The following is a 23,538-nucleotide window of genomic DNA, read 5'->3' as shown; positions in this document are numbered from 1 at the left end:
ATCCCGGAACACCATTTTCCACCACCATGCTAGAGTAGCTAATGCTAATCCCGGAACACCATTTTCCACCACCATGCTAGAGTAGCTAATGCTAATCCCGGAACACCATTTTCCACCACCATGCTAGAGTAGCTAATGCTAATCCCGGAACACCATTTTCCACCACCATGCTAGAGTAGCTAATGCCAATCCCGGAACACCATTTTCCACCACCATGCTAGAGTAGCTAATGCTAATCCCGGAACACCATTCTCCACCACCATGCTAGAGTAGCTAATGCTAATCCCGGAACACCATTTTCCACCACCATGCTAGAGTAGCTAATGCTAATCCCGGAACACCATTTTCCACCACCATGCTAGAGTAGCTAATGCTAATCCCGGAACACCATTTTCCACCACCATGCTAGAGTAGCTAATGCTAATCCCAGAACACCATTTTCCACCACCATGCTAGAGTAGCTAATGCCAATCCCGGAACACCCTTTTCCACCACCATGCTAGAGTAGCTAATGCTAATCCCAGAACACCATTTTCCACCACCATTTTCTCTTTTCTTTTTCTTTCTTCGCCTTCTCACCATTAAATGGAGTTACAGATTAAATCTATGCCTTTTCAGCCTAAATTAGTGTTTTATGTACGAACCGGTCCACAGGGGATACGAGGCTATAGCCGACTGCATTACAGTCCCTTTGGACGGTACAATGAAACGACTCAATACTTAACTCAGGAGATTAAAGCAGTACATCTGAGTGATGTATCGCAGTGATCCAGGGGGCCTGTTTTATCTGGAGCAGCTGCCCGCCCCTGCTGAGCCCTCGCCTGGGGAGGGAGGGAGAGTGAGTCCCTGATGTGGTGGTTGGCTTGGCTTCCGTCGCTGGCTAGGACCTTGCCATCTGAGAGCGTGGGGCAGCGTATCTGTGGCAGGGGCCAAGGAATGTAATGGCTATCACAGCCATGCTGCAGGGTATGGTGTCTGTTCTGGGGAAATTATTTTGGTTATAAATTATATGTGTGTATTTCCAGACTATAATCAGTTTGTCTGATTCAGGTCCTGTGGGTTTTCTCTCTCTCTCTCCTAATCTGTCTGATCTAATCTATCGTTTTGTTGCTGTGATCCTGGGTGATTTTGGTTTTTGCCATGCTTGCCCCGTAATGGTGTGGTCGACGCCCCTCCATGGCGGCTCAGTCACCTCCAGTTTCCTACGTGTCTGTGTTCCTGTAGAGGCACCTTCCTCCGCAACCTGGTCGCCACCCAGTGGGAGAAGACGAGCAGGAGCCAACACGAGAAGCTCCAGGATAGGCTGTCCCAGGATGACCCCATAGTCACGTCCCCCAGGGCAGAGGAGGAGACCTCACCTGCAGACAGCAGCCCCAGTACACCCACTGAAGGTACAGTACCCTAACCCTGCCGTACCCTCGTCCTCTAGCCCAAATACCCCAGCTGAAACCAGCCCCTACCCTAGCCCCAGGTACAGTACCCCCTAACAGCCGGACTCTGGAAACATGTCTCCTCTCAGGCCCTCGTTGAGCCGTCCTAATTGTTAGTGACATGCACATGGTGCTCGGCGTGGTCGCCAAGCGCTTTGTGCGTCATCACAACACCCTCAGAATGAGGAAGTGTTGTCGGGAGCGAGAGGAGGCTGATCCTCGCTCCTTATCCAGTCCGATTGGAGAGTACCAGGCCCTGCAGTGGCAGGACGTTACCTAACATAGCCTCAACTCATGCTGGGAAGGTTCAAGAGTTTCTCATTAGAGACCTGGAATAGAGGAGGAATAGTTACCGAGGAGGAATAGACCTGGAATAGTTACTGAGGAGGAGGAGACCTGGAATAGTTACTGAGGAGGAGGAGACCTGGAATAGTAATAGTTACTGAGGAGGAATAGACCTGGAATAGTTACTGAGGAGCAATAGACCTGGAATAGTTAATAGTTACTGATGAGGAATAGACCTGGAATAGTTACTGAGGAGCAATAGACCTGGAATAGTTAATAGTTACTGATGAGGAATAGACCTGGAATAGTTACTGAGGAGCAATAGACCTGGAATAGTTAATAGTTACTGATGAGGAATAGACCTGGAATAGTTACTGAGGAGGAATAGACCTGGAATAGTTACTGAGGAGGAATAGACCTGGAATAGTGACAGTTACTGAGGAGGAATAGACCTGGAATAGTTAATAGTTAGTGAGGAGAAAATAGACCTGGAATAGTGACTGAGGAGGGACAGAAGTTTGTTGTATTTCCACCTGACCTGACCAGGAACCCCCAGAAGAAAAGCTCTTCGCTCTGTCCGGACGGGGTTCGTTTTACTGGGACAGGTCGGCTAATGAAATGATGTGCATGAGCACAAAACACCACATATGTCGTTTTAGTCCTTTGCAAATCTGCCATGTCAGTGGTTTTTTACATGGCGGGAGAGTCACTATTCCAGCCAGAATAACCTTCTGTTTTCCTGACCAACTCCAAGGCCCTGTGATAATACTAGTTTTCCTGACCAACTCCAAGGCCCTGTGATAATACTAGTTTTCCTGACCAACTCCAAGGCCCTGTGATAATACTAGTTTTCCTGACCAACTCCAAGGCCCTGTGATAATACTAGTTTTCCTGACCAACTCCAAGACCCTCTGATAATACTAGTTTTCCTGACCAACTCCAAGGCCCTGTGATAATACTAGTTTTCCTGACCAACTCCAAGGACCTCTGATAATACTAGTTTTCCTGACCAACTCCAAGGCCCTCTGATAATACTAGTTTTCCTGACCAACTCCAAGGCCCTGTGATAATACTAGTTTTCCTGACCAACTCCCTCTGATAATACTAGTTCTCCAGACCAACTCCAAGGCCCTGTGATAATACTAGTTTTCCTGACCAACTCCCTCTGATAATACTAGTTCTCCAGACCAACTCCAAGGCCCTGTGATAATACTAGTTCTCCAGACCAACTCCAAGGCCCTCTGATAATACTAGTTCTCCAGACCAACTCCAAGGCCCTCTGATAATACTAGTTCTCCAGACCAACTCCAAGGCCCTCTGATAATACTAGTTCTCCAGACCAACTCCAAGGCCCTCTGATAATACTAGTTCTCCAGACCAACTCCAAGGCCCTCTGATAATACTAGTTCTCCAGACCAACTCCAAGGCCCTCTGATAATACTAGTTCTCCAGACCAACTCCAAGACCCTCTGATAATACTAGTTCTGTGCCATTGACATTTTTGAGAGACTTTACAGGGTTTGGTAAGTGCTGCTTGAGAAAGAAAACCAACAACTCATTTGATGAATTGCTTAAAACAAAGTGCATTATATTTCATATGAACGGCCTACATTTATCAACTTTAACAGCGAACGTTTTTGTGCCAAATAACTGAAATTGAACGTCACCAAATACTTAAATGTCATTAGATGTGAGATGAAGTTATTGTGTCTCTTTAATGAAAGACTCTGATGTCGGCACTAGATCTCAAAGCATCACTGATTCCCTACTGAGCTTAAACCTTTTGGAAACGTAGTTTTCTCATCCATATAAACACATCTCAAGTGTCAGTGTGCTGTTCAGGAGCGATATATTATGGGGACACCTGTACATTATCACACTTCAGTGGTATATTATGGGGGACACCTGTACATTATCACACTTCAGTGGTATATTATGGGGGACACCTGTACATTATCACACTTCAGTGGTATATTATGGGGGACACCTGTACATTATCACACTTCCTCCAGTGATATATTATGGGGACACCTGTACATTATCACACTTCAGTGGTATATTATGGGGGACACCTGTACATTATCACACTTCAGTGGTATATTATGGGGGACACCTGTACATTATCACACTTCCTCCAGTGATATATTATGGGGACACCTGTACATTATCACACTTCAGTGGTATATTATGGGGGGACACCTGTACATTATCACACTTCAGTGGTATATTATGGGGGACACCTGTACATTATCACACTTCAGTGGTATATTATGGGGGACACCTGTACATTATCACACTTCAGTGGTATATTATGGGGGACACCTGTACATTATCACACTTCAGTGGTATATTATGGGGGACACCTGTACATTATCACACTTCAGTGGTATATTATGGGGGACACCTGTACATTATCACACTTCAGTGGTATATTATGGGGGACACCTGTACATTATCACACTTCAGTGGTATATTATGGGGGACACCTGTACATTATCACACTTCCTCCAGTGATATATTATGGGGACACCTGTACATTATCACACTTCAGTGGTATATTATGGGGGACACCTGTACATTATCACACTTCAGTGGTATATTATGGGGGACACCTGTACATTATCACACTTCCTCCAGTGATATATTATGGGGACACCTGTACATTATCACACTTCAGTGGTATATTATGGGGGACACCTGTACATTATCACACTTCAGTGGTATATTATGGGGGACACCTGTACATTATCACACTTCAGTGGTATATTATGGGGGACACCTGTACATTATCACACTTCAGTGGTATATTATGGGGGACACCTGTACATTATCACACTTCAGTGGTATATTATGGGGGACACCTGTACATTATCACACTTCAGTGGTATATTATGGGGGACACCTGTACATTATCACACTTCAGTGGTATATTATGGGGGACACCTGTACATTATCACACTTCCTCCAGTGATATATTATGGGGACACTTGTACATTATCACACTTCAGTGGTATATTATGGGGGACACCTGTACATTATCACACTTCCTCCAGTGATATATTATGGGGACACCTGTACATTATCACACTTCAGTGGTATATTATGGGGACACTTGTACATTATCACACTTCAGTGGTATATTATGGGGGACACCTGTACATTATCACACTTCCTCCAGTGATATATTATGGGGACACCTGTACATTATCACACTTCCTCCAGTGATATATTATGGGGACACCTGTACATTATCACACTTCAGTGGTATATTATGGGGACACCTGTACATTATCACACTTCAGTGGTATATTATGGGGGACACCTGTACATTATCACACTTCCTCCAGTGATATATTATGGGGACACCTGTACATTATCACACTTCCTCCAGTGATATATTATGGGGACACCTGTACATTATCACACTTCAGTGATATATTATGGGGACACCTGTACATTATCACACTTCAGTGATATATTATGGGGACACCTCTACATTATCATACTTCAGTGATATATTATGGGGACACCTGTACATTATCACACTTCCTCCAGTGATATATTATGGGGACACCTCTACATTATCACAATTCCTCCGGTGATATATTTTGGGGACACCTATACATTATCATACTTCCTCCAGTGATATATCATGGGGACACCTCTACATTATCACACTTCCTCCAGTGATATATTATGGGGACATCTCTACATTATCACACTTCCTCCAGTGATATATTATGGGGACACCTGTACATTATCACACTTCAGTGAAATATTATGGGGACACCTGTACATTATCACACTTCCTCCAGTGGTATATTATGGGGACTACTACATTATCACACTTCCTCCAGTGATATATTATGGGGACACCTGTACATTATCACACTTCCTCCAGTGTTATATTATGGGGACACCTGTACATTATCACACTTCCTCCAGTGATATATTATGGGGACACCTCTACATTATCACACTTCCTCCAGTGATATATTATGGGGACACCTCTACATTATCACACTTCCTCCAGTGATATATTATGGGGACACCTCTACATTATCACACTTCCTCCAGTGATATATTATGGGGACACCTGTACATTATCACACTTCCTCCAGTGATATATTATGGGGACACCTGTACATTATCACACTTCCTCCAGTGGTATATTATGGGGACACCTCTACATTATCACACTTCCTCCAGTGATATATTATGGGGACACCTGTACATTATCACACTTCCTCCAGTGATATATTATGGGGACACCTCTACATTATCACAATTCCTCCGGTGATATATTTTGGGGACACCTATACATTATCATACTTCCTCCAGTGATATATCATGGGGACACCTCTACATTATCACACTTCCTCCAGTGATATATTATGGGGACATCTCTACATTATCACACTTCCTCCAGTGATATATTATGGGGACACCTGTACATTATCACACTTCAGTGAAATATTATGGGGACACCTGTACATTATCACACTTCCTCCAGTGGTATATTATGGGGACTACTACATTATCACACTTCCTCCAGCGATATATTATGGGGACACCTGTACATTATCACACTTCCTCCAGTGTTATATTATGGGGACACCTGTACATTATCACACTTCCTCCAGTGATATATTATGGGGACACCTCTACATTATCACACTTCCTCCAGTGATATATTATGGGGACACCTCTACATTATCACACTTCCTCCAGTGATATATTATGGGGACACCTCTACATTATCACACTTCCTCCAGTGATATATTATGGGGACACCTGTACATTATCACACTTCCTCCAGTGGTATATTATGGGGACACCTCTACATTATCACACTTCCTCCAGTGATATATTATGGGGACACCTCTACATTATCACACTTCCTCCAGTGATATATTATGGGGACACCACTATCATTATCATTACCTCTCTCTCTCTCTCGCGCCTCTCTCTCTCGCGCCTCTCTCTCTCGCGCCTCTCTCTCGCGCCTCTCTCTCTCGCGCCTCTCTCTCGTGCCTCTCTCTCTCTCGCCTCTCTCTCGCCTCTCTCTCTCTCGCCTCTCTCTCTCTCGCCTCTCTCTCTCTCGCCTCTCTCTCTCTCGCCCCTCTCTCTCTCGCCTCTCTCTCTCTCGCCTCTCTCTCTCTCTCGCCTCTCTGTCGCCTCTCTCTCGCCACGCTCTCTCTCTCTTTTTACACACACGCACTCAGACAAGTGAAAAGACTTTGGCAGAGGGCCTTTCACATTGAAGTTGAATGTGAGTCTGGGGGGTCATTTCTCTGAAGTACGTTATGCTCTGCCAGTAACATTTCAAATGGAAATTCACTCATACATTATTTAAAATGTAGTTGATTCAGTTGTGAATGTTTTTAGTTATTGTTTTGTGTGTGTGGTGTGTGTGTGTGTGTGTGTGTGTGTGTGTGTGTGTCAACAGCCCCGTACCAGGCCAGCGGTGCAGAAACAGGGCCCCAGCCAGAGCTCCACGCAGGGGGGCAGGTCTCAGGAGAGACTGGCCCCATCCAGAGAACCCTGGAACAGCCTGACCCAGCAGACACCCAGGCGACCCATAATGATCCAGGCAAGAGATTAACATCCAAACCTCCTCCGAAATCTTCTGCCCTTCCCCCTCTGCCCCTTCCCCCTCTGCCCCTTCCCCCTCTGCCCCTTCCCCCTCTGCCCCTTCTTCCCTCTGCCCCTTCCCCCTCTGCCCCTTCCCCCTCTGCCACTTCCCCCCTCTGCCCCTTCCCCTCTGTCCCTTTCCCTTCCCCCTCTGCCCCTCCCCCTTCCCCCTCTGCCCCTTCCCCTTCTGCCCCTTCCCCCTCTGCCCCTCCCCCCCTCCCCCTCTGCCCCTTCCCCCTCTGCCCTTTCCCCCTCTGCCCCTCCCCCTCTGCCCCTCCCCCTCTGCCCCTCCCCCTCTGTCCCTTCCCCTCTGTCCCTTCCTCCTCTGCCCCTTCCCCCTCTGTCCCTTCCTCCTCTGCCCCTTCCCCCTCTGCCCCTTCCCCCTCTTCCCCTTCCCCCTCTGTCCCTTCCCCCTCTGTCCCTTCCCCCCTCTGTCCCTTCCCCCCTCTGCCCCTCCCCCCTCTGCCCCTTCCCCCTCTGTCCCTTCCCCCTCTGTCCCTTCCCCCTTTGTCCCTTCCCCCTCTGTCCCTTCCCCCTCTGCCCCTTCCCCCTCTGCCCCTTCCCCCTCTGCCTCTTCCTCCTCTGCCCCTTGTCCCTTCCCCTCTGTCCCTTCCCCTCTGTCCCTTCCCCCTCTGTCCCTTCCCCCTCTGCCCCTTCCCCCTCTGCCCCTTCCCCCTCTGCCCCTTCCCCCTCTGCCCCTTCCCCCTCTGACCCTTCCCCCTCTGTCCCTTCCCCCTCTGACCCTTCCCCCTCTGTCCCTTCCCCCTCTGACCCTTCCCCCTCTGTCCCTTCCCCCTCTGACCCTTCCCCCTCTGACCCTTCCCCCTCTGACCCTTCCCCCTCTGACCCTTCCCCCTCTGACCCTTCCCCCTCTGACCCTTCCCCCTCTGACCCTCTGACCCTTCCCCCTCTGACCCTTTCCCCTCTGCCCCTTCTGCCCCTTCCCCCTCTGCCCCCTCTGCCCCTTCCCCCTCTGCCCCTCTGCCCCTTCTGCCCCTTCCCCCTCTGACCCTTCCCCTCTGCCCCTCTGCCCCTTCTGCCCCTTCCCCCTCTGACCCTTCCCCCCTCTGCCCCTTCCCCCTCTGTCCCTTCCAGGCTATTAACCCACTGTTCCTAGGCCGTCATTGAAAATAAGAATTTGTTCTTAACTGACTTGCCTAGTTAAATAAAGGTTAAATATATATATTTATAGATATATCTCTAATGCTATGTGTGTGAATATGCTGATCCCCTCCTGCCCTGTAGGTGTCAGTGTCCAACAGAAAAACCTCTCCAACGAGAAGAAGAACATGCTCTACGCCAATAACTCCTCGGGGTCTTCAGGGGAGCGGCCGTCAGGCACCAACCTCGACCCCGAGGAGAGCCTCTCCGGAGAGCCAGAGGACCACAGAGGGCTGGGCAGGGCTGGTGGCAGTGTGAAGGAACGTCTATCTAGCCTCAAGGTAGGAATTCATTACTGTCTTTTTATATCAATGTTCTGACTTTATTGAACAGAGAGAGGATGACAGTGGGGATCTGTTCTGACTTTATTGAACAGAGAGAGGATGACAGTGGGGATCTGTTCTGACTTTATTGAACAGAGAGAGGATGACAGTGGGGATCTGTTCTGACTTTATTGAACAGATAGAGGAAGACAGTGGGGATCTGTTCTGACTTTATTGAACAGAGAGAGAGGATGACAGTGGGGATCTGTTCTGACTTTATTGAACAGAGAGAGAGGATGACAGTGGGGATCTGTTCTGACTTTATTGAACAGAGAGAGAGGAAGACAGTGGGGATCTGTTCTGACTTTATTGAACAGAGAGAGGATGACAGTGGGGATCTGTTCTGACTTTATTGAACAGAGAGAGGAAGACAGTGGGGATCTGTTCTGACTTTATTGAACAGAGAGAGAGGATGACAGTGGGGATCTGTTCTGACTTTATTGAACAGAGAGAGAGGATGACAGTGGGGATCTGTTCTGACTTTATTGAACAGAGAGAGGATGACAGTGGGGATCTGTTCTGACTTTATTGAACAGAGAGAGAGGAAGACAGTGGGGATCTGTTCTGACTTTATTGAACAGAGAGAGGATGACAGTGGGGATCTGTTCTGACTTTATTGAACAGAGAGAGAGGAAGACAGTGGGGATCTGTTCTGACTTTATTGAACAGAGAGAGAGGAAGACAGTGGGGATCTGTTCTGACTTTATTGAACAGAGAGAGAAGATGACAGTGGTGATCTGTTCTGACTTTATTGAACAGAGAGAGAGGAAGACAGTGGGGATCTGTTCTGACTTTATTGAACAGAGAGAGGATGACAGTGGGGATCTGTTCTGACTTTATTGAACAGAGAGAGAGGAAGACAGTGGGGATCTGTTCTGACTTTATTGAACAGAGAGAGAGGAAGACAGTGGGGATCTGTTCTGACTTTATTGAACAGAGAGAGAAGATGACAGTGGTGATCTGTTCTGACTTTATTGAACAGAGAGAGAGGAAGACAGTGGGGATCTGTTCTGACTTTATTGAACAGAGAGAGAAGATGACAGTGGGGATCTGTTCTGACTTTATTGAACAGAGAGAGAGGAAGACAGTGGGGATCTGTTCTGACTTTATTGAACAGAGAGAGAGGATGACAGTGGGGATCTGTTCTGACTTTATTGAACAGAGAGAGGAAGACAGTGGGGATCTGTTCTGACTTTATTGAACAGAGAGAGAGGAAGACAGTGGGGATCTGTTCTGACTTTATTGAACAGAGAGAGGATGACAGTGGGGATCTGTTCTGACTTTATTGAACAGAGAGAGAGGATGACAGTGGGGATCTGTTCTGACTTTATTGAACAGAGAGAGGAAGACAGTGGGGATCTGTTCTGACTTAATTGAACAGAGAGAGAGGAGGACAGTGGGGATATGTCCTGACTTTATTGAACAGAGAGAGGATGACAGTGGGGATCTGTTCTGACTTTATTGAACAGAGAGAGGATGACAGTGGGGATCTGTTCTGACTTTATTGAACAGATAGAGGAAGACGGTAGGGATCTGTTCTGACTTTATTGAACAGAGAGAGGAAGACAGTGGAGATCTGTTCTGACTTTATTGAACAGAGAGAGGAAGACAGTGGGGATCTGTTATTACTCTATCTGTTCAATAAAGTCAGGAGGCCTGACACTGGCTGGGACTGGTACACCACCCTAGGTAGAGGAGGCCTGACACTGGCTGGGACTGGTACACCACCCTAGGTAGAGGAGGCCTGACACTGGCTGGGACTGGTACACCACCCTAGGTAGAGGAGGCCTGACACAGGTTGGGACTGGTACACCACCCTAGGTAGAGGAGGCCTGACACTGGCTGGGACTGGTACACCACCCTAGGTAGAGGAGGCCTGACACTGGCTGGGACTTGCACACCACCCTAGGTAGAGTAATGAGGCCTGACACTGGCTGGGACTGGTACACCACCCTAGGTAGAGGAGGCCTGACACTGGCTGGGACTTGCACACCACCCTAGGTAGAGTAATGAGGCCTGACACTGGCTGGGACTGGTACACCACCCTAGGTAGAGGAGGCCTGACACTGTGGCTGGGACTGGTACACCACCCTAGGTAGAGGAGGCCTGACACTGGCTGGGACTGGTACACCACCCTAGGTAGAGGAGGCCTGACACTGGCTGGGACTGGTACACCACCCTAGGTAGAGGAGGCCTGACACTGGCTGGGACTGGTACACCACCCTAGGTCGAGTAATGAGGCCTGACACTGGTTGGGACTGGTACACCACCCTAGGTAGAGGAGGCCTGACACTGGCTGGGACTGGTACACCACCCTAGGTAGAGGAGGCCTGACACTGTGGCTGGGACTGGTACACCACCCTAGGTAGAGTAATGAGGCCTGACACTGGCTGGGACTGGTACACTACCCTAGGTAGAGGAGGCCTGACGCCGTGGCTGGGACTGGTACACCACCCTAGGTAGAGGAGACATGACACTGTGGCTGAGACTGGTACACCACCCTAGGTAGAGGAGACATGACACTGTGGCTGGGACTGGTACACCACCCTAGGTAGAGGAGGCCTGACACTGTGGCTGGGACTGGTACACCACCCTAGGTAGAGTAATGAGGCCTGACACTGTGGCTGGGACTGGTACACCACCCTAGGTAGAGACATGACACTGTGGCTGGGACTGGTACACCACCCTAGGTAGAGGAGACATGACACTGTGGCTGGGACTGGTACACCACCCTAGGTAGAGGAGACATGACACTGTGGCTGGGACTGGTACACCACCCTAGGTAGAGGAGACATGACACTGTGGCTGAGACTGGTACACCACCCTGGGACTGGTACACCACCCTGGGACTGGTACACCACCCTGGGACTGGCACACCACCCTGGGACACATGGTAGAGATGAGTTTAACACCAGTCTTTCAGAATCCGTTAGTTGATGGGTGCTAGCTAGGGTCGATTTAATCGATAAATCGAAGTTTGTATTTTTTTTAAATAAATATGATAACAAATGATCGTTTTTCACTTCAAAATATAGTAAGTCGTGTGCATGCACACTAGACACATGCTGACTGATCTATAGCAGAGTTACATAGGTGAACACATGCTGACTGATCTATAGCAGAGTTACACAGCTGAACACATGCTGACTGATCTATAGCAGAGTTACATAGGTGAACACATGCTGACTGATCTATAGCAGAGTTACACAGCTGAACACATGCTGACTGATCTATAGCAGAGTTACACAGCTGAACACATGCTGACTGATCTATAGCAGAGTTAGAGATTAACACATGCTGACTGATCTATAGCAGGGTTAGAGATGAACACATGCTGACTGATCTATAGCAGAGTTAGAGATTAACACATGCTGACTGATCTATAGCAGGGTTAGAGATGAACACGTGCTGACTGATCTATAGCAGAGTTACACAGCTGAACACATGCTGACTGATCTATAACAGAGTTACACAGCTGAACACATGCTGACTGATCTATAGCAGAGTTACACAGCTGAACACATGCTGACTGATCTATAGCAGAGTTACACAGCTGAACACATGCTGACTGATCTATAGCAGAGTCACACAGCTGAACACATGCTGACTGATCTATAGCAGAGTTACACAGCTGAACACATGCTGACTGATCTATAGCAGAGTTAGAGATGAACACATGCTGACTGATCTATAGCAGAGTTAGAGATTAACACATGCTGACTGATCTATAGCAGGGTTAGAGATGAACACGTGCTGACTGATCTATAGCAGAGTTACACAGCTGAACACATGCTGACTGATCTATAACAGAGTTACACAGCTGAACACATGCTGACTGATCTATAGCAGAGTTACACAGGTGAACACATGCTGACTGATCTATAGCAGAGTTACACAGCTCAACACATGCTGACTGATCTATAGCAGAGTTACACAGCTGAACACATGCTGACTGATCTATAGCAGAGTTAGAGATGAACACATGCTGACTGATCTATAGCGGGGTTAGAGATGGACACATGCTGACTGATCTATAGCAGAGTTACACAGCTCAACACATGCTGACTGATCTATAGCAGAGTTACACAGCTCAACACATGCTGACTGATCTATAGCAGAGTTAAAGAGCTGAACACATGCTGACTGATCTATAGCAGAGTTACACAGCTGAACACATGCTGACTGATCTATAGCAGAGTTACACAGGTGAACACATGCTGACTGATATATAGCAGAGTTACATAGGTGAACACATGCTGACTGATATATAGCAGAGTTACACAGCTGAACACATGCTGACTGATCTATAGCGTGGTTAGAGATGAACACATGCTGACTGATCTATAGCTGGGTTAGAGATGAACACATGCTGACTGATCTATAGCGGGGTTAGAGATGAACACATGCTGACTGATCTATAGCAGAGTTACACAGCTGAACACATGCTGACTGATCTATAGCAGAGTTACACAGCTGAACACATGCTGACTGATCTATAGCAGAGTTAGAGATGAACACATGCTGACTGATCTATAGCAGAGTTAGAGAGCTGAACACATGCTGACTGATCTATAGCAGAGTTACACAGCTCAACACATGCTGACTGATCTATAGCAGAGTTACACAGCTCAACACATGCTGACTGATATATAGCAGAGTTACACAGCTCAACACATGCTGACTGATCTATAGCAGAGTTAAAGAGCTGAACACATGCTGACTGATCTATAGCAGAGTTACACAGCTCAACACATGCTGACTGATCTATATCGGGGTAATTAAAAAACAGCATTGTGTTTATTTGAATTGAAATGCATTACTGATCCGTTCCCCCAGGCCCAGCAGGCCCAGCCTCTACCCAGCGAGGACAGCAGTTCCAGGAGGGCAGAGCTGCAGGGTCTGGGTGGCAGTGCCCAGGCGGCGCGGGCCAGGCTGGCAGAGGAGCAGCAGCACAGGCGTCTCCGGCCGCAGTACAGCATCGACGCAGAGACCCACTCCCGAAACCTGGAGAAAACCCAGATGACCCCACTGGCCAGGGACAGACAGACGGACGCCTGGGACCAGCTCCAACCCAGCTCCAAAGCCCTGAAGATTAAAGACCTGGACTTCTCTGACCTCATGGAGGAGGAGGACATAGATGTTCTGGACGTGGACGTCTTCGACGTGGGTGTTGGTCGGCCCGGTGGTGGTGGTGGTGGCATCCCACCTCCTCCTCCACCTATTCCTGGACTAGCCTCCGCTCCTCCTCCTCCTCCTCCTCCCCCCGGGGCTCCGTTTATGAGTATCCCTCCTCCACCTCCTCCCCCACCGGGTGGAGGTCTCTGCTCCCCTCCACCACCACCTCCTCCTGGAGCTCCCCCTTCCTCCTCCTCCTCATCCTCCCAGACTCCAGACCCGGCCTTTGCCAAGAAGAGAAAGACGGTCAAGTTGTTCTGGAAGGAACTCAAACAGTCAGACAGTCCCAGGAAGTGTAAATTCGGACGCGGGACGGTGTGGGCGTCGCTGGATAAGGTCACCGTGGATACGGCCAAGCTGGAACACCTGTTTGAGTCCAAGGCCAAGGAGCTACCCGTGGCTCTGAAGGTGAGGCATTACATCAGCTCGGAAATCAAAAGATCAGATTCCATGTGTTTTTGTTGCTGTTTACACATGAAGGAAAATATCAGATAATTGGCAAACTATGTAAATTGGACTGTCTGTGTAAACTATGTTAAGCTGTCTCAAGTATTTCAAACCAGGAATGAAGTAAAATCAATTAACAGTGATCTCTGTTGGTGACTTGACTGGTGACTTGACTGGTGACTTGACTGGTGACTTGACTGGTGACTTGACTGGTGGATTGAAAGGTGACTTGACTGGTGGATTGAAAGGTGACTTGACTGGTGACTTGACTGGTGACTTGACTGGTGACTTGACTGGTGACTTGACTGGTGACTTGACCGGTGGCTTGACCGGTGACTTGACCGGTGACTTGCCTGGTGAATTGAATCTTTTCTATGTTGTTTGTCCCTGCAGAAAGGATCAGAAGTGAAGAAAGCAGAGATTCTGGTGTTGGACTCTAAGAGGAGTAACAGCATCAACATCGGCATGACCGTACTACCAGCTGTCCACGTCATCAAGACCGCCATCCTCAACTTTGACGAGTTTGCCATCAACAAGGAGGGCATCGAGGTGATACTGTCTTTCTACCACCGGGTGGCGCTGTTACCATTTAGAATCACTGTTGAATAGGATCTGTAGGTGCTGTTTACACCAGGACCAGTGCACTCTGACATTGAACATCGGTGACCTGCGAAGGGTTGAGGAGGAGAAGCACACTATTCCTCTAGTGTGGTTGAATGAATGTTTACTGTCAACGATGAAGACCTGAACATCTCTCTGTTAACAAAGCACCTTTTTTTTTTTGAATAACAAAATATCTACTACTCACACTTATTCCTCTGATTTTCCTTTCTCTGTGGTACATATCCATGCCTCCAGTCCTCTGTTCCAGTCATCCCCCTCTCTCTCTCTTCTCCCTCTAAAAACATCATGCCTCCAGTCCTCTGTTCCAGTCATCCCCCTCTCTCTCTCTTCTCCCTCTAAAAACATCATGCCTCCAGTCCTCTGTTCCAGTCATCCCCCTCTCTCACTCTTCTCCCTCTAAAAACATCATGCCTCCAGTCCTCTGTTCCAGTCATCCCCCTCTCTCACTCTTCTCCCTCTAAAAACATCATGCCTCCAGTCCTCTGTTCCAGTCATCCCCCTCTCTCTCTCTTCTCCCTCTAAAAACATCATGCCTCCAGTCCTCTGTTCCAGTCATCCCCCTCTCTCTCTCTTCTCCCTCTAAAAACATCATGCCTCCAGTCCTCTGTTCCAGTCATCCCCCTCTCTCTCTCTTCTCCCTCTAAAAACATCATGCCTCCAGTCCTCTGTTCCAGTCATCCCCCTCTCTCTCTCTTCTCCCTCTAAAAACATCATGCCTCCTCCTCTAACTCCAGTCCTCTGTTCCAGTCATCCCCCTCTCTCTTTCTCTCTTCTCCCTCTAAAAACATCATGCCTCCAGTCCTCTGTTCCAGTCATCCCCCTCTCTCACTCTTCTCCCTCTAAAAACATCATGCCTCCAGTCCTCTGTTCCAGTCATCCCCCTCTCTCTCTCTTCTCCCTCTAAAAACATCATGCCTCCTCCTCTAACTCCAGTCCTCTGTTCCAGTCATCCCCCTCTCTCTCTCTCTTCTCCCTCTAAAAACATCATGCCTCCAGTCCTCTGTTCCAGTCATCCCCCTCTCTCTCTCTTCTCCCTCTAAAAACATCATGCCTCCTCCTCTAACTCCAGTCCTCTGTTCCAGTCATCCCCCTCTCTCTCTCTCTCTTCTCCCTCTAAAAACATCATGCCTCCAGTCCTCTGTTTGCCATCCCTCTCTCTCTTCTCCCTCTAAAAACATCATGCCTCCAGTCCTCTGTTCCAGTCATCCCCCTCTCTCTCTCTTCTCCCTCTAAAAACATCATGCCTCCAGTCCTCTGTTCCAGTCATCCCCCTCTCTCTCTCTTCTCCCTCTAAAAACATCATGCCTCCTCCTCTAACTCCAGTCCTCTGTTCCAGTCATCCCCCTCTCTCTCTCTCTCTTCTCCCTCTAAAAACATCATGCCTCCAGTCCTCTGTTTGCCATCCCTCTCTCTCTTCTCCCTCTAAAAACATCATGCCTCCAGTCCTCTGTTCCAGTCATCCCCCTCTCTCTCTCTTCTCCCTCTAAAAACATCATGCCTCCAGTCCTCTGTTTGTCATCCCTCTCTCTCTCTTCTCCCTCTAAAAACATCATGCCTCCTCCTCTAACTCCAGTCATCTGTTCCAGTCATCCCCCTCTCTCTCTCTCTCTTCTCCCTCTAAAAACATCATGCCTCCAGTCCTCTGTTTGTCATCCCTCTCTCTCTCTCTTCTCCCTCTAGAAACATCATGCCTCTTCCTCTAACTCCAGTCATCTGTTGTCTTGTAGAAAATCCTGACGATGACTCCTTCGGAGGAGGAGAAGCAGAAGATCCAGGAGGCTCAGCTGGCCAACCCGGACATCCCCCTGGGCTCAGCAGAACAGTTCCTCCTCACCCTGTCCTCCATCAGTGGCCTCAGCGCTCGACTACAGCTCTGGGCCTTCAAACTCAACTATGAAACCCTGGAGAAGGTAGGATCGGGGGGAAACTCATTCAGAAACTGATCTAGGACCAGGCTAGTGTTCTGCTCGTCTCATTATGGAATAGTCCTCATGCAGAAACTGATCTAGGACCAGGCTAGTGTTCTGCTAGTCTCATTATGGAATAGTCCTCGTGCCTCCTGCAGAAACTGATCTAGGACCAGGCTAGTGTTCTGCTCGTCTCATTATGGAATAGTCCTCATGCAGAAACTGATCTAGGACCAGGCTAGTGTTCTGCTCGTCTCATTATGGAATAGTCCTCATGCAGAAACTGATCTACGACCAGGCTAGTGTTCTGCTAGTCTCATTATGGAATAGTCCTTGTGCCTCCTGCAGAAACTGATCTAGGACCAGGCTAGTGTTCTGCTCGTCTCATTATGGAATAGTCCTCGTGCCTCCTGCAGAAACTGATCTAGGACCAGGCTAGTGTTCTGCTAGTCTCATTATGGAATAGTCCTCATGCAGAAACTGATCTGGGTCCAGGCTAGTGTTCTGCTCGTCTCTACACAGCTGTACATCATCTTCACGCTCTTCCTGTCATCTGTCATCATGCGCTGTAGGAACCACGAGTATCCAACACCTCCCCAGGAGAACAGCGTTAGTCAGTGTGTCAGACAGGCAGCTCAACAACAGCTGAATATTGTCCTCGTGGGTTATGGGTGGGATGAGGAGAGAGAATATGAACGGTCTGCCCAGGATCAGCAGATTCTGTTCTGAGACACACACACACACACACACACACACACACACACACACACACACACACACACACACACACACACACAGTGCTCAGTCTCTGCAGTGGCCTGTGACTCCTCACTGACTGCCTGTTTTAGCCTGTTTCATGCAGTTTGTTTCCTCCTGAATGTCGTCCCTCTCATCGTCTCTGTACAGGAGATAGCTGAGCCTCTCTCCCCCTCTGAATGTTGTCCCTCTCTTCGTCTCTGTACAGGAGATAGCTGAGCCTCTCTTCGTCTCTGTACAGGAGATAGCTGAGCCTCTCTTCGTCTCTGTACAGGGGATAGCTGAGCCTCTCTTCGTCTCTGTACAGGGGATAGCTGAGCCTCTCTTCGTCTCTGTACAGGGGATAGCTGAGCCTCTCTTCGTCTCTGTACAGGGGATAGCTGAGCCTCTCTTCGTCTCTGTACAGGGGATAGCTGAGCCTCTCTTCGTCTCTGTACAGGGGATAGCTGAGCCTCTCTTCGTCTCTGTACAGGGGATAGCTGAGCCTCTCTTCGTCTCTGTACAGGAGATAGCTGAGCCTCTCTCCCCCCCTGAATGTTGTTCCTCTTTTCGTCTCTGTACAGGAGATAGCTGAGCCTCTCTTCGTCTCTGTACAGGAGATAGCTGAGCCTCTCTCCTCCCTGAATGTCGTTCTTCTCTTCGTCTCTGTACAGGAGATAGCGGAGCCTCTCTTCGACCTGAAACTAGGCATGGAGCAGCTCGCCAAAAACAAAACCTTTAAGCGCATCCTAGCAACGCTTTTGGCCATTGGAAACTTCCTCAACAGTACCAGTGTAAGTGTGTTCTTCTTGTTTACGTCCCAAATAGAGACCCTGTTTCCTGTATAGTGCACTACTGTTGACCAGGGCCCATAGGGCTGTATAGGGCACTACTGTTGACCAGGGCCCATAGGGCTGTATAGGGCACTACTGTTGACCAGGGCCCATAGGGCTGTATAGGGCACTACTGTTGACCAGGGCCCATAGGGCTGTATAGGGCACTACTGTTGACCAGGGCCCATAGGGCTGTATAGGGCACTACTGTTGACCAGGGCCCATAGGGCTGTATAGGGCACTACTGTTGACCAGGGCCCATAGGGCTGTATAGGGCACTACTGTTGACCAGGGCCCATAGGGCTGTATAGGGCACTACTGTTGACCAGGGCCCATAGGGCTGTATAGGGCACTACTGTTGACCAGGGCCCATAGGGCTGTATAGGGCACTACTGTTGACCAGGGCCCATAGGGCTGTATAGGGCACTACTGTTGACCAGGGCCCATAGGGCTGTATAGGGCACTACTGTTGACCAGGGCCCATAGGGCTGTATAGGGCACTACTGTTGACCAGGGCCCATAGGGCTGTATAGGGCACTACTGTTGACCAGGGCCCATAGGGCTGTATAGGGCACTACTGTTGACCAGGGCCCATAGGGCTGTATAGGGCATTAGGAATGTAAAGGCCCTGTATCGTACAACAATGTAAAAGTATCACCTCAAGTGGACTAGCTGCGTGCATGAACCCGCCCACCTGAGGAGCTTTTTCAGACATCTACTTCCTGTGTTTGAGGGGGGGGGATGCAAAAAGCATCTACTTCCTGTGTTTGAGGGGGGGTGGGTGCAAAAAACATCTACTTCCTGTGTTTGGGGGGGGGGGGTGCAAAAAACATCTACTTCCTGTGTTTGGGGGGGGGGGTGCAAAAAACATCTACTTCCTGTGTTTGAGGTGGGGGAGGGGTGCAAAAAACATCTACTTCCTGTGTTTGAGGGGGGGTGCAAAAAACTGTGCACCCCCCTCCTCAAACACAGGAAGTAGATGTTTTTTGCACCCCCCCCCAAACACACCCATCAGTCCAGTTTTAGAGCAGAGAGAACTGCACATCATTCAGGTTGTTCAGATAACCACACTGGGAACACACTAACTAAATGCAAATAGATTGAGTTTATATACAAGATAAAAAAATACAACCAAGTTCCACTTTACTCAAGGTTTGTGTATACAATACATTCGTCTTTCCTGTTGAGTCAGAACGGTAAGGTTTTAGTCAGGGATTTAACACGTCGTCTCCACACATCACGAGAAAGACAACAGAACGGTAAGGTTCTAGTCAGGGATTTAACACGTCGTCTCCACATCACGAGAAAGACAACAGAACGGTAAGGTTTTAGTCAGCGATTTAACACGTCGTCTCCACACATCACGAGAAAGACAACAGAACGGTAAGGTTTTAGTCAGGGATTTAACACGTCGTCTCCACATCACGAGAAAGACAACAGAACGGTAAGGTTTTAGTCAGCGATTTAACACGTCGTCTCCACACATCACGAGAAAGACAACAGAACGGTAAGGTTTTAGTCAGGGATTTAACACGTCGTCTCCACATCACGAGAAAGACAACAGAACGGTAAGGTTTTAGTCAGCGATTTAACACGTCGTCTCCACACATCACGAGAAAGACAACAGAACGGTAAGGTTTTAGTCAGGGATTTAACACGTCGTCTCCACACATCACGAGAAAGACAACAGAACGGTAAGGTTTTAGTCAGCGATTTAACACGTCGTCTCCACATCACGAGAAAGACAACAGAACGGTAAGGTTCTAGTCAGGGATTTAACACGTCGTCTCCACACATCACGAGAAAGACAACAGAACGGTAAGGTTCTAGTCAGGGATTTAACACGTCGTCTCCACATCACGAGAAAGACAACAGAACGGTAAGGTTTTAGTCAGGGATTTAACACGTCGTCTCCACACATCACGAGAAAGACAACAGAACGGTAAGGTTTTAGTCAGCGATTTAACACGTCGTCTCCACACATCACGAGAAAGACAACAGAACGGTAAGGTTTTAGTCAGGGATTTAACACGTCGTCTCCACACATCACGAGAAAGACAACAGAACGGTAAGGTTCTAGTCAGGGATTTAACACGTCGTCTCCACACATCACGAGAAAGACAACAGAACGGTAAGGTTCTAGTCAGGGATTTAACACGTCGTCTCCACACATCACGAGAAAGACAACAGAACGGTAAGGTTCTAGTCAGGGATTTAACACGTCGTCTCCACACATCACGAGAAAGACAACAGAACGGTAAGGTTTTAAACAGGGATTTAACACGTCGTCTCCACACATCACGAGAAAGACAAAGACGTTTATTTAATTTTTGTTGGAATTTTAAAAACGTAATCATTTAATACAGTTAAAGTTAGTTAATTACTGACATGCAAATGAGGCACTCATTATTTTCTTTATTTCAACACAAAATATAAAATATACCTGATAATATATACCTGATATAATATAATATACCTGATATAATATAATATACCTGATATAATATAATATACCTGATATAATATAATATACCTGATATAATATAATATACCTGATATAATATAATATACCTGATATATATAATATAATATACCTGATATAATATAATATACCTGATATAATATAATATACCTGATATAATATAATATACCTGATATAATATAATATACCTGATATAATATAATATACCTGATATAATATAATATACCTGATATAATGTATATATGAGTGCATCATTTTTATATTTGACTATAAATTCAATACCTCAATTCCCACCGAAATCCCTCAACTCCATTCAGTATGTGTCTGTACCAATTCGATTTGCTTATAATTCAGTCAATAATTGTTGGATTGTAAACATTGTAAAAGTTTGGAGAATCTTCATCCAACTGTTGCCTTGATTTGAATAGGTTTAAACCCTTTTTTCTAAAAACGATTCCAATGACTGAAGGGATTAGATTGAACCAACTGATAATCGGTGAACTACGTGCTGTCTGGAGCAGAGAGATTAATGTCTTGGTACACATCACCTGTATGGCTTCACAAGGACTAGGAGTTGGTTGAGCTGATGAGAAGATGTTTATCCTAAAGCAGGAAACAGTTCAGTTTATTTACTGTTTATTGGTAGATGGGTTGATTGCTGTAGTTTTGACTCTAATGTAGTTTACTGTCGTATCACCTGTCTGCCTGCCTCTCTCTGTCTGATTTTCTGTCTGTACTTGTCTCTCTGTCCCTGTCTCTGTCTCTCTCTGTCTCTCTCTGTCTCTCTCTGTCTCTCTATTTGTCTCTCTCTGTCTCTCTGTCTCTCTCTGTCTCTCTCTCTCTCTCTGTTCTCTCTCTCTCTCTCTCTCTCTCTCTCTCTCTCTGTCCTCTCTCTCTCTCTCTGTCCTCTCTCCCCCCTCTCTCTGTCCCCCTCTCTCTGTCCTCTCTGTCCCCCTCTCTCTGTCCCCCTCTCTCTGTCCCCCTCTCTCTGCCCCCCTCTCTGTCCCCCTCTCTCTGTCCCCCTCTCTCTGCCCCCCTCTCTCTGCCCCCCTCTCTCTGCCCCCCTCTCTCTGCCCCCCTCTCTGTCCCCCTCTCTCTGTCTCTCTGCAGGCTAAAGGTTTTGAGCTGAACTACTTGGAGAAGGTAACTGAGGTGAAGGATACGGTCCACAGACAGTCTCTGCTTCACCACACCTGTAACTTCCTGGTGGACAACTACACCGACACCTCAGACGTGTACTCCGAGATCCCCTCCATCACACGCTCTGCTAGAGTAAGTCTCCCTACAAGTCTCCCTATGGGGGGGGCCCTGGGTAGAGATCCCCTCCATCACATGCTCTGCTAGAGTAAGTCTCCCTATAGGGGGCCCCTGGGGGGGGGGGGGGGGGGGCTGGGTAGAGGGGCCCTGGGTAGAGATCCCCTCCATCACACGCTCTGCTAGAGTAAGTCTCCCTATAGAGGGGGGGGGGGGGACCCTGGGTAGAAGTAGTGCTCTAGAAAAATCAATGACATTGATTACAGTGAAATGAAATTGATTACAGTGAAATGCTGAATACAACAGGTGTAGTAGACCTTACAGTGAAATGCTGAATACAACAGGTGTAGTAGACCTCACAGTGAAATGCTGAATACAACAGGTGTAGTAGACCTCACAGTGAAATGCTGAATACAACAGGTGTAGTAGACCTTACAGTGAAATGCTGAATACAACAGGTGTAGACCTCACAGTGAAATGCTGAATACAACAGGTGTAGTAGACCTCACAGTGAAATGCTGAAAACAACAGGTGTAGTAGACCTCACAGTGAAATGCTGAATACAACAGGTGTAGTAGACCTCACAGTGAAATGCTGAATACAACCGGTGTAGTAGACCTCACAGTGAAATGCTGAATACAACAGGTGTAGTAGACCTCACAGTGAAATGCTGAATACAACAGGTGTAGTAGACCTCACAGTGAAATGCTGAATACAACAGGTGTAGTAGACCTGACAGTGAAATGCTGAATACAACAGGTGTAGTAGACCTCACATTGAAATGCTGAATACAACAGGTGTAGTAGACCTTACAGTGAAATGCTGAATACAACAGGTGTAGTAGACCTCACAGTGAAATGCTGAAAACAACAGGTGTAGTAGACCTTACAGTGAAATGCTGAATACAACAGGTGTAGTAGACCTCACAGTGAAATGCTGAATACAACAGGTGTAGTAGACCTCACAGTGAAATGCTGAATACAACAGGTGTAGTAGACCTCACAGTGAAATGCTGAAAACAACAGGTGTAGTAGACCTCACAGTGAAATGCTGAATACAACAGGTGTAGTAGACCTCGCAGTGAAATGCTGAATACAACAGGTGTAGTAGACCTCGCAGTGAAATGCTGAATACAACAGGTGTAGTAGACCTTACAGTGAAATGCTGAATACAACAGGTGTAGACCTCACAGTGAAATGCTGAATACAACAGGTGTAGTTGACCTCACAGTGAAATGCTGAAAACAAC

The 23,538-nt window shown here is 47.7% G+C and overlaps 1 protein-coding gene across 1 annotated transcript in view; it reads left to right on the top strand.

Annotated features, from left to right (window-relative positions):
- The window catches only part of fhod1 (formin homology 2 domain containing 1), a 159,438-nt gene that overhangs the window by 122,624 nt on the left and 13,276 nt on the right, over window positions 1-23,538 (top strand). Inside the window, exons 15-22 of the mRNA XM_031820953.1 lie at window positions 1,225-1,391; window positions 7,165-7,308; window positions 8,595-8,791; window positions 13,670-14,416; window positions 14,849-15,004; window positions 16,807-16,989; window positions 18,396-18,515; window positions 22,147-22,308. Coding sequence (XP_031676813.1) covers window positions 1,225-1,391; window positions 7,165-7,308; window positions 8,595-8,791; window positions 13,670-14,416; window positions 14,849-15,004; window positions 16,807-16,989; window positions 18,396-18,515; window positions 22,147-22,308 — 1,876 coding nt within the window. The remainder of the gene's footprint in view (window positions 1-1,224; window positions 1,392-7,164; window positions 7,309-8,594; window positions 8,792-13,669; window positions 14,417-14,848; window positions 15,005-16,806; window positions 16,990-18,395; window positions 18,516-22,146; window positions 22,309-23,538) is intronic.

This window comes from Oncorhynchus kisutch, unplaced genomic scaffold, assembly GCF_002021735.2.
Source record: "Oncorhynchus kisutch isolate 150728-3 unplaced genomic scaffold, Okis_V2 scaffold3788, whole genome shotgun sequence".
NCBI lineage: Eukaryota > Metazoa > Chordata > Actinopteri > Salmoniformes > Salmonidae > Oncorhynchus > Oncorhynchus kisutch.
This window is presented reverse-complemented; position numbering and strand designations above follow the sequence as displayed.